This window comes from Zootoca vivipara, chromosome 5 (assembly GCF_963506605.1).
Source record: "Zootoca vivipara chromosome 5, rZooViv1.1, whole genome shotgun sequence".
Lineage (NCBI taxonomy): Eukaryota > Metazoa > Chordata > Lepidosauria > Squamata > Lacertidae > Zootoca > Zootoca vivipara.
Window position 1 is genome coordinate 72,209,416 of NC_083280.1, and position 11,737 is coordinate 72,221,152.

Below are 11,737 nucleotides of genomic sequence, written 5' to 3' on the forward strand. Positions count from 1 at the left end.
TGCACCATTTTCCATACAAGTCAACTCTAGTTTTTCTCTGAATGAACCTGTTGATCTATGAGAGTGCAGAGCAATAACTGTGAATGTGATTCCAAAAGGAAGGTTGCTGTGTGTGGTGTAAAATGCTACTATGCAGACCTGCTATTGGCAAAAGTTACCTGATGTTCTTGCAAAAGTGGCATCCCTCACAATTTCGTTCCTACCTAAATAAAAGACAAATTCTTTTCAAGCTACCCTCTTGATGTTAACATTATGCTATTTTAATTATAGATCGTGAAGAATATTATTATGTACATAGGATTTTCTCTGGTGGAGACCAAAGCTTTTCACATTACGTTACTCTACAGGTAGTTCATCTCATTTTTAAAACCCATAAGCTGGCTTCTGTGTTTACTCAGTATAGTGCTTACAGCTGAATCTGATACCTGGAACTTTGGCTTTGTATTAGTGTTGCTTTCCATTTGTTCCACTAGAGTATTCTTTAAAATATAGTGTAGCTTCAGTTGTGTATTATTGTACCTTAAGATAAAACTTTTTCCCCATATCTTAAGTGGTCAATATGCTTTAGGATTTGATATCTGAAATTTGTTATTTGTAAATTGTTTAGAGAAAATTAAGCTTCATTTTGTTAGCTGATAAAGCAAAATTTACAGTTCCTAAACAATCTTTCCTTTTGAGGATTGGTTTGCATATATAATATTTAGAGTTTAGTGACCGAGGCAATCCTTATTTTAAGTTAGGGAAAGCTGTAAACTAGAAGTATGAATTCATAGAAATACAAAGTTTTATTGGAACTGTCTGCATTCTTTAAATATAATTTTATAATTTTTAAATCTGGTGTATTTTTATCTGTTTTGTTTCATCACAGTATATTTTATGTTTTATTCATTACCCTGGATGAAGTGCAGAATATAATTTTTTCAAGCAAATAAAATAAAAATGCCTTCTATATCACACACAGGATGTGAATGTCCATTATGATGATGTCAGCTTGTTACGTACTTCCTGGCTCTCCACAGGATTGTGACCTATGGGGATGGAAAACCTTTGACCCTTCCAAGTGTTATGGGACTTTAACTCTCGTCATCCCTGATCATTGGCTATGATGGCAGGGGCTGGGGGGAGCTGGAGTTCAAAAACACCTGAAGGACCACATGTTCCCCATCCCTGTTATATCATATTATTAAAAACAGCCCATTCAGCCTTTAATTTAGATGGAGGATGCCTTGCCTTAAATGCCCTACTGCAGCAAGGGAAATCTGTGAAGCACTGTTGTGAATGTATTGAACTTAATGAATTAATCTGGGGGCGATAGTTGCATGCAGAAAAGCATGACTATGGCTGGATTGGGGCCATTATGTATGCTGAGCTCCAATTAGCATTCCTGGGGAAAAAGAGGGAAATTCCGATTTTAAAACAATTTCTTTAAAAGCATTTTATATAAATCTTCTCAGATAATATAGAAACAAACTCGCTTGTGTGCATAGTGCTTATATGCGACAAGTTCAAAAGCAAAATGTGTGGACTGGTCAAAAGTAAACATGAAACGAAGTTGTATGGTGTAGCAACTCTAAATATAGGGATTTCTGGAAATTAGCCCTTGTTAATGGAGGGGGGAATATTTCTATGTATAATTTGCCACTCAAAATGTAGGATTTGGAACCTCCAGATGACTTCAGATACCCATGTGCTTCGAAGCAAATCTGGACTGTTAATGAAGGCTTCATTCAGAGGTGGCTGCACTGCTCGTCTTCAGGATCAGGGAGGCTCCCTGCAGAGATAGCAAAGTAAGAATATGTTTTATCCAAGGCATGTAGGTTTCTATTTCTTATTACTTCCGAGAGGAACTTAGTCATGGCCAGGGTAGTATCATTTGACATATCTCCAAGGATAGATAGAACGTTTTGGATTTTCCAGTTTGCCAAAAGGGGTTTAATTAATTGATCCCTGGATTGTTTGAATTGCTCACAGTGTAGTAGAACATGTTTCATAGAGTCAACACCCTGAGAGCATAAACAGAGCCTATTCTGATAGGGTATACCAGACAGTCTGCCATTTAGTACTTCTGATGGGATTACATTTAGTCTGACTTTGGTGAATAATTGGCAATAGGTACAGACAGATTCATGAAATACAATGGTAACTGAAAATCATGGCCATAGTGGATTCCAGTTGCAAACGGTCCACAGGTTACATAAGATATGGAATGAAGATCGCTGTATAAAATATCCCATAACCTCTGCCTCAGGGATTTAAGGGCAATATTGTAGCCCAAATGAAGTAAAAAGGATGGTGAAAGACCAATCAATGACACTTTTCAGATCATATTTTTCGACCATGAACTGACAGACTCTTTGTTGGTTAGATGTAAAAGTAATCCTTTCCCCAGGCCAAATACCAGTATTTCAAGGCAGCCCACCACACTTTAGTGGAGAGTGGACATTCACCTGTTTCCAACAATAGAATTGAATTAGGGACACAGTTTGGGACCTGAAGTAGGAACCAAAGGAACTTAGTCTGGAACCCATCTAACTTAGAAAATAGACCATTGTATCAGACGTTTGAAGCATAAAGGAGTTGGGAAACAGATTTTGCGTTAAAGACCCTTATGACTGATAGAACCTAGTGACCTCTCTTTGTGAAAAAGAAACTGAGTATAGCAACAAAGTATAGTATTGCTCATCTCTGCCTTCTGACAGATACTCTGCCAGTGGCAATTCCAGGACTTTGTGTGGTGAAACAACAGCCATTGACTAGAATGTCATCAGTGATTATTACAGACTGTTAGAACACTGTAGTAAATTTAAATTTATATTCTTATTCTTGTTTTTAATAGTGAAATCGACGGAACATTTTCCTCAGCTGGCTGTCTAAATGGAAGTTTTTTAGCTATCAGGTCAGTGGGTGATACACAATATTTTAAATGCCCAAGCCACAAGATTTAATGAAAGTTTGGAAATAATTAAGAATTCCATATTCATTTTAAAGTATAGAGAATAAGTAGTGGAAAGCAGAATTTACTTACTGCTTTTTGTTTTCATAGCCATGATGATCACTACAGAACTAGTGCCAGATACTCAGGAGTTGACATGAATACTGCTCGACTTCTGTTTCACAAACTTATACAGCCGGAACATCCTCATATATCTCAGCAGGTTTGTCCTGAAATCCTTATTGCACCTAGTTTCAAATCCCAGGTATTACACTGTGTAAAACAATTGGTGGTTCTGTTTGCACAGAACTGGTAAATTTAGGTTTGCAATGCAATGCTTGATGCTTTGTTGAAATATTCAGTACTTTAAAAAAATGTAAATTGTAGTAGCTGAACAGAGTTGTCAACATTTTGAGATAATTATTTTTTAAATGTACTTCTATTATTATTTAGTGTTTCAATGGCTGGATTTGGGCATAACACTAAGCCATGGGTTGTTCCAGCTGAGCTCTGGTTATGCCTGTGAGTATCCTGGCCAACCATTTATGGTTTGTTTGTGCCAAACAAATCATGATCTCAAACTGTGTTTTGAAGTTGGCTTGTGAATCTCTGCTTTTAGTTACCTCTGAACTTCAAATCCTTAGGTTTAATCCTAGTTTGTCACATCGCTTAGAAGCCCTTGCCTGGCTACAGAGGTGTAAGGGGAAAACAGCCGGAAAATGAAATTGTTCATGCAACTAAGAGGTTATCACTGATACTTTTAACAGATCTCTCCATCCTTCACCACTATGCCCAGTAACAGGCTCATTACCCTGCAAGCCTCATTGCTGATGCCTATGAGGAGGAAAAGTAGTACCGTAAGAGACCACGGGCATTTCCCCCTAATATCTAATGAGGGATATGTGTTTAAAAGCTCACCTTTCTCCTTAAGAAGCACCATACTAACAGTTCAACAAATGCAGTTGCAGATTTTTTCTTCAACAAACCATGGTGATGGCAAACTATGGCTCAGTTTTATGTCTGACTAGAATGGCTTCATCCCCTGAACAGAAACACTCTACAGTATGAAACTGTGTTTCAGGGTTCCACTTTTCATGTTGTAATGTGTGTTGTACTCCAGAACAGATATGAAAGGCCTTAATGAAAGGTAGCTTTCATCGTTCTTGTAAAATAGCTGTTATAAAAAACATTTATTGTGATTAAGGAGCTCTGGGGTTTTTTAAAATGTAATAACAACAAGTTTATGTTCAAATTCATTTTTTTTTAAAAAAATATAAACTGTAAAATGAGTTGTTATAATAGAAAATGCTTTTAGTTTAAAACCAGAATCTGTTTTGTACCACATTCCCAGGTTGCAGCTAGTTTGGAAAAGAACCTTATTCCTAAACTGACTAGTTCCTTGCCTGATGTTGAAGCCCTAAGACTGTTTCTAACCTTGCCAGAATGCCCACTAATGAGTGATGCAAACAATTACATGACACTAGCTATCCCATTTGCAACTGCTATTGTGAATCTAGAAAAGGCTCCACTGAAAGTACTTGGTAAGGTTTCTTTTGTTTAATTTGTATGTCTTAATCTGCTGCAAGGGTGTGGCAGCTTGCAAAACTAACTGTGGGCATATATAATCTCTCAAATTGTTATTGCAATCAGTTTTCACCTTCTGTTCATTGCACTACTAAAGGGAAGTGCTGTTGCATATAGATAATTGTGGCTTTGTTTGCATACCACTGTAAACCTTTGTTAATGTTTTGCCTTTGGTCACTTACTCCTCCACATTCATGCTGGGTGGAAACAAGCAGTGATCTCTGGCATAGCATTACATCCAAACTAGAAATTGTGGTTTATGTCAGTCCTAAGGTTTGTATTTGGATTACTGATGGTGTTTGTTGGAGTGAAAAATACGTAATGTATTTCCTCTATCCATTAGCAGGTAAGAGGCAAGCATAGCAGAAAGGCATGATAATAGTAAATTATCAACTACTAGTAGCATGAAGCCTGTTAAATTAACGGGTGCTAGAACAGACCTGTTGCTCTAGCAACCTCGGGGACATGCGCTACAAAACAGTGAGCAAAAAGCTGGCTTGATGTTCAAGTCATAAAGTCTGCAGTAAACCAGAGTCTTCAAGATGGATTATCAGCTAAGGATTAGCCACGAAGCTAAATTTTTTTGAAAAAGTCAAAGAAGTCCACAATATTTTGTAAACATCCTCAGTAAAGACAGGCTCACTGATTTCTGAGGTTTCTAAACTTACAAATATGGATGTGGGTTAAACCACAGAACCTAGGGCTTGCCGATCAGAAGGTCGGCGGTTTGAATCCCCGCGACGGGGTGAGCTCCCGTTGCTTGGTCCCAGCTCCTGCCAACCTAGCAGTTTGAAAGCACGTCAAAGTGCAAGTAGATAAATAGGTACCGCTACAGCGGGAAGGTAAATGGCATTTCCTTGTGCTGCTCTGCTTCGCTAGAAGCGGCTTTGTCATGCTGGCCACATGACCTGGAAGCTGTACGCCGGCTCCCTCGGCCAATAATGCAAGATGAGCGCCGCAACTCCAGAGTAGGTCACGACTGGACCTAATGGTCAGGGGTCCCTTGTTACAAATATAACAACAAACAACAACAACAACAACAACTTATTATTTGTACCCCGCCCATCTGGCTGGGTTTCCCCAGCCACTCTGAGCGGCTTCCAAGAAAGATTTAAAATACATTAACATGTCACAGATTTAAAACTTCCCTGAACAAGGCTGCCTTGTAGTCACACCTGTAGCAGCGCCAATTCTACCAATGGAAGTGGCCAAGTGTGCCCATCATGTGCTATTGTGAGCATAATAGACATACACAGACATAATAAATGTGTTTGTTAGTTGCTGTGTAATATATATATGACTAACCAAAACAGGCGTGTGTGTGTGTGTGTGTGTGTGTGTGTGTGTGTGTGTGTATATATATATATATATATATATATATATATATATATATATAATAGACTAATGAAAACACAGCAACACACAAATATAATACACACACACACACACACATGCATATACATTGAGAGAGAGCGACCAAAACTTCATAAAAGGCGAAGTATATCCATCCACTTAAATATGGAGAAAATATGGAGAAAATCAGCTGGTGGGGGGAGCCGCCCCACTCCCTTTTTCCCCCCACCAGCTGATTGCAGATGTTAAATCTCCTGTGTTACAGAGGCGGAACTGTTGTCACTGAGCTGCTTGTTTCCTGGGGGGCCGCCTGCGGAGAGGAAGGCGGGGAGCCCCGCTACGCTTTCCATCACCTCCCTCAAAAAAGCTTCCCAGTGCTGGAGAGCAGGGACACCCGAGACCGCCTCCTCAATTGGTGGGGAGAAGCGGCCATTCCTTCTCCAGTTTCTCAGGTGGGGGGGGAGGAAGGAAAGGGGGAGGAAAAAGTAGGGTGAAGTGCAAGAGAATGGGAGTGCCCGTGCACCCGCCGTGTGCCCGCGCACACCCGCTGCTTCAACAGTTCCGCCCGTCCGTCCGAAGTCTCTGCGCTCCAAGTCCCAACGGCTGTCCGTGGGGCACATGCGCAGTAGCGCAATCCCACGGACACAGGGACTGGACGCAGAGACACTTGCACTTTATTATAGAAGATACTCTACTGTGATACAGATTTATAATTTTGAGGCCAAGTTTTTTTTTAATCTGTATTTGTTCAAGTGTCCAATGAAATTTCTTAAGTTGTCCGTTTGAATTCATTATAGTTAATAAGCAGGGTTTCTTGCTACTGTTTGAGAGATTTCTCCCCATGGAGAATAAACTTTGCACTTCCTTTTCTAACATCCAAAAAACTATGTCTCCTATTCTTACATATTAAAAGGATGTGGATACAGAGTGGAAAAACGGGTGGTCTAATTTACTCATTGCTGAACAACTAACAAACTTGAGATCTAGACAGTATTAGATGCATATAAGTCCTGTTAAGTTGTGCAACATTTTTGTCTGCTAGATTTGCTTTTCCTTTTTATTACTAGAAAACTGGTGGTCTGCATTGGAGCCTCCATTGTTCCTTAAAATAGTGGAACTTTACAAGGATGTTGTTGTCCACCTTCTTAAATTATACAAGATGGGCATCCCGACTTCAGAGCAAAGAATCTTCTCTAGCTGCCTGCACTCTTCTCTCAAGGTTTTGGAAATTTTGCACAGGGTAGGTCTTTGCAGTTTGTATCTTTATTTCTGCTGCCAGATACATTTTGGCTGATGTAGTGTATCACTGATGCAATTGACTTTCACTGAGTATTCCTTTAGAAGTCTGAACTTTCACCGTAAGTTGTGGCTGTGTGGACCATTGGGATTTGTTTGGAATCCGTATAGTAATCATTGGATGGAGTATTTCCTTGTGTTCTCATGAAGAGAAATGCAAGACCATACTTTGATTTAATGTAACATCAGAACTGGGATCAAAGTATATGGATCTCAGTATATGGACTCACCCAAACCACAGAAGTTGAAAGTTCATGCCAATATTACAAATGGAGTCAAAATTTATTTTGTGAACAACTTAGCTTGCTTTAGCAAAGGCAGAGCCACAAAAGAGAAATCACTAAGGCTGCAATTTTGTGCATACATGCATGTATTCTGGTTCAATGTCTTAAGATCTGACACTGAATATCGAAATAGCTGACAAGAAACATGTGGAACCCCACTATTCAAATAGTCTTACTCACAGGCCACCTGGTAATAGCAAGTACTTTTATTATCAAGTTGATTTTTGGAGTGCATCTTGGAATAAAATGCATGGTTGTTGTTTTTAACACTAACCTCTTAATGTTTACAACCTAATATATATAAACAGTATCATTCTATAAATAAATAATTTAAAACACATTTTCTCTTGCTGCTAATCAGTTATAAATAACCTCAGTTGCATTAAGCAAACAAATACCTACCCCTAAAGTGGGAGGGAGAAAGCATCATATCAAAAACGTCCTTAAAACATCAGCCTATTCCAGCCCCACCCCATTCTGGGGCTGAAAGCGGTGTACACAGAAAATGGCTGTTCCCTGTAGTTTATAACTAAATCATTGTGTGACACTGACATATTCCAGTCTTGTTATGCTTTGGAAAAGGACATATATTTATAAATGAAAATAGTTCTTCCTAAGAGTTTAGACAAATTATTCCTCTTTGTGAAGAAGGCTGGCTAACATAGACAGCAACTTTCAGAAGCCATAGTATGGCAATACCTTTATTAGGCCAGCCAAAATATTGCAAATAGCATTTCATATACAAGTCTGCAGAAATAGTTTTAATAGAATAGAGTGAAATGTAAAATATTCTCAGTGACAAACTGCATTCTCTTTAAAATGCAGGTAAATGAAAGAGGTGGGCAAATCATACAATATGATAAATTCTACATACATGAACTACAGGATTTGATAGACATAAGAAGTGACTATTTCCACTGGATTCAGCAGCAGGCATATGGAATGGTAAATGTCCCATTTTTGTTTTCACTATGTGTTATAAAATACACTGCATGGACTTGAATTCACATTGCATAGCTGCTCAGTTGGATGAATTGTATGGCTCAGTGTTCCCAATATATAAATAAATTTCTGCAAACAGAAAGCTAGATGTGGGAGAAAAGGGTGTTCTTCCTAATATGCTAGATTTCTATGGATGGTATTCAGTTAAAATTTCACTCAACAGTGTACCCATTGAAATTAATGAATGTTAGGTCCCGTGCTCCTCCATTTAGGTTGTGACAAGTGTTCTTTCTATTTAGAGTGGTTCTTAGTGTATGTCAATTTTGGGTTGTGGGTTTCCTTTTTTAAAAATAGATTTTCCTGGACAATGTCCTTTTTGTGAGGTTTTCTGAAACATTACATCCATACACAGTAAAAAATCAGTCTTTGATGTGCGCTAGAGAGAGGGCTAGTTTTTCTTCTTTTCTTTTAAAAAACAGAGTATACATCAAATGATGCACTGCTTGGTTTGGATATACCATACTGGCAAATCATGGTGTACCACAGTCACATTTTGGCACATGAGTTCTTTCTGAAGCTAACTGCCAGAATCCCTAGTCCATTCATTTGCACTGAGCCTAGATGGTTCAAAAGCAAAACCAAACTTGGTGCAGGTTCTTCTCCTGGACTAATAAGAATTGGTGAGGCAAGCATACAGCTCAGGGTTCAGGGAGATTTGTTCATGCAGCACTAAGCCATTGTATAGTGGCAGACATGAATAACCTGAACTACAACTCACCATTGATCATTGGTGATGCTATCTGAGGCTGGTGGGAGTTGCAGTTGAACAACAGGTTAACCACCCCTGGTTTGGTGTGAACTGGACCATAGAGTGCAAGCAGAGGTGATTTTTCACAGCCACATCTCTGAACTGAAAAGTAAATGCATTGCTTGGATATATGAAAGACTTGCTGGGTTATGGAAGCATCTGCGGCTAAGAAACGGCTAAGTTTCTAGTTAGTTTGTTTCTTGTTTCCAAACACTAATTGAGATACTACTCAAGGTCAGAACATGGATTCTTAATTTATACTGAAGGTAGTAATAGGGTTGGGCTTCTAAACAAACAAGAATATTTTTGGAAACTATTTAAGGTAGGCAACAGGTTTATTAAATGATAAATTCCAGGTTTATTAAATGATAAATGGTGACCTTTTTAAAATGTCATCTGCCCTCATGCATGTCTCCTCATGAGTTACTCAAATATATTGCTTTTATGGGAGAATACCTGTGTTCTATGTCCCACCATTGCAATTGTGCCTATATTCATTGTTCTACCTTTTCTATTCAGTAATTGTGGTGTTCTCAAAGGAAAGGTCCCCACCCTTATTTAAAACTACTCCCTAAAGTATCAATTTTATTTTTAGCTCAGGGAAAGTGTCTCTTTCCCTGCTCATATATCTCAAGTCGGGCATCTGAAGTATTTTTGTAATGGCTTGGAGCAGAGCCTAGAAACAGTGTAGGTTAAATAGGATCTGTGGTTTCGGAATACTGATTGTGAGAAATGCAATCTGCTTTTTAAGACTTTGAAAATGAAAAAGATTATTCATAAATGTATTAATTGAATAGATAAGTTGTGCTCATGAGTGCTGTGTGTCCATTATCAACATGCTGATGAAGGATGAAAAGAAGAATTTAAAAAATACTTAGGCTAGCTTTTTGCGCCTGTGACATTTGTTTTTTAGGCACATTAATAGTTTAGTCATAATTTGGAGGTGGGCCACAATAAAGCTTTAGAAATGAGCTGGGATATATGTTTGAATAAATGTTTTAAAATTCTAGGTGGCCAATATCTTAAAGTTGGAGAATTGCATGGTTTAGGACCAAACTGCTCTATGAACTTTAATTTATCCCTGTTTTCTAAGGAGCGCCCACTGTATCTTGTGGAAGTGAATGTGTGCCAGGCATGACTTTGGTAGAGGCTCCATGCATGTGTTAGCTGTGGATCTGTATGTGGGCACAGTGATGCTGTGTACCTCCCTGGGATCCATGTGCACTAGCATACATTGTTCTCTACACTGCTCTATGTACACAGGACATAGAAAGTGGTATTTAACTAAATTTTGCTCAAAATAGACCCATTGACATTCATGAAAGTGACTTAAGTTAGGGCTCCCTTGTCCCACTCCTTTCCCAGGGAAAACCTGCTCTTAACTTTATTGGAACAAAGGGCAGTCCACGGAAAAACCATTTGCTATTTGCTCCATTTGAGAACTAAAGAGCAGTTTTGCTTGGTGTAGGGCAGGGAAGCAGCGGGACAAGAGGAAGCTCTTAGGTTCATTAATTTCAATAGCTCTACTCTGAATGCCACACAGGCACTAGTTTTGCCCATCTTTTTTTTAAAAAAATGCAGGCATCTGCATCAAGGCTTTTGGGGGTGTGGAGGAAAGTGGAGAAGAACCTAACAGTGTTTTTTCCTTTCAATTACTGCTGCCTCTTGTGTACTCTTTTGGTAGGATATCAGTCATGGATTAAATGAGGTAAGAGGTTATCTGATTTCCACAGTAAAGTTTTGGAAACTAGACCCAAAGATTCTGACATCAGTTTTATCCATGGGCCTTGAATTCTGATAAATTTGAAATAAATTCATGGATTAGATATATCTAAAACTGTTTAAAAATATAAACCTCTTCATAGGCTTCATATCCTGTATTATATCTCTCTGTCAAGTAAATGTTGCATAACTGCCAAAAAAGAAAGAAAATTTATATATACTGTTGCTAATACTGCACATCCTAACAGCTTTTTCCATTGCCTTTCTAGCTAGCAGACGTGCCAGTTACAATTTGCACCTACCCATTTGTGTTTGATGCACAGGCAAAGACAACACTCTTGCAGACAGATGCGGTCTTACAGATGCAGGTAAAATAGTAATTTAAAAATAAAATACTTTAAAACACTGTAGTTATTCCTGGATTGATATAATTTAGGCCCTGTTTATATTAACTGGCTTGTATCACAGTTGCTCAGTTATTGAGAAAAACTGTGTCTTTGGATATCAAAGATTCAGGCAGTACTGCATTAGTATAATCACAAGCTGGAAATATTACTAGGAATTGTAGATTCTCTTGAGCATCCAGTGTTTATTACTACTGCTGCTGCCACTAAGGTTTTTACTTGGTTTTCCCCAGATGGCTGTTGACCAGGCTCACAGACAGAATTTCTCATCTATTTTTCTCCCAGTATTTGAATCTGTCAATCCATGTCTGATCTTAATTGTGCGCAGAGACAATATTGTGGGGGATGCCATGGAAGTCCTAAGAAAAACAAAAAATGTTGACTACAAGAAGCCTCTTAAGGTATAGCCTAT

The 11,737-nt window shown here is 38.5% G+C and overlaps 1 protein-coding gene across 4 annotated transcripts in view; it reads left to right on the top strand.

Moving 5' to 3' along the window:
* Nucleotides 1-11,737, top strand: part of HERC4 (HECT and RLD domain containing E3 ubiquitin protein ligase 4) — a 33,324-nt gene that overhangs the window by 13,754 nt on the left and 7,833 nt on the right. For all 4 annotated transcript variants that reach the window (XR_004693945.2, XM_035138726.2, XM_035138727.2 and 1 more), the window contains exons 10-18: nt 271-347; nt 1,654-1,787; nt 2,837-2,896; nt 3,044-3,155; nt 4,284-4,473; nt 6,937-7,109; nt 8,275-8,394; nt 11,191-11,289; nt 11,559-11,726. Coding sequence is in view for 3 of the 4 variants with exons in the window: in XM_035138726.2 (XP_034994617.1) it covers nt 271-347; nt 1,654-1,787; nt 2,837-2,896; nt 3,044-3,155; nt 4,284-4,473; nt 6,937-7,109; nt 8,275-8,394; nt 11,191-11,289; nt 11,559-11,726 (1,133 nt within the window). In the remaining variant the exon portion in view is untranslated. The remainder of the gene's footprint in view (nt 1-270; nt 348-1,653; nt 1,788-2,836; nt 2,897-3,043; nt 3,156-4,283; nt 4,474-6,936; nt 7,110-8,274; nt 8,395-11,190; nt 11,290-11,558; nt 11,727-11,737) is intronic.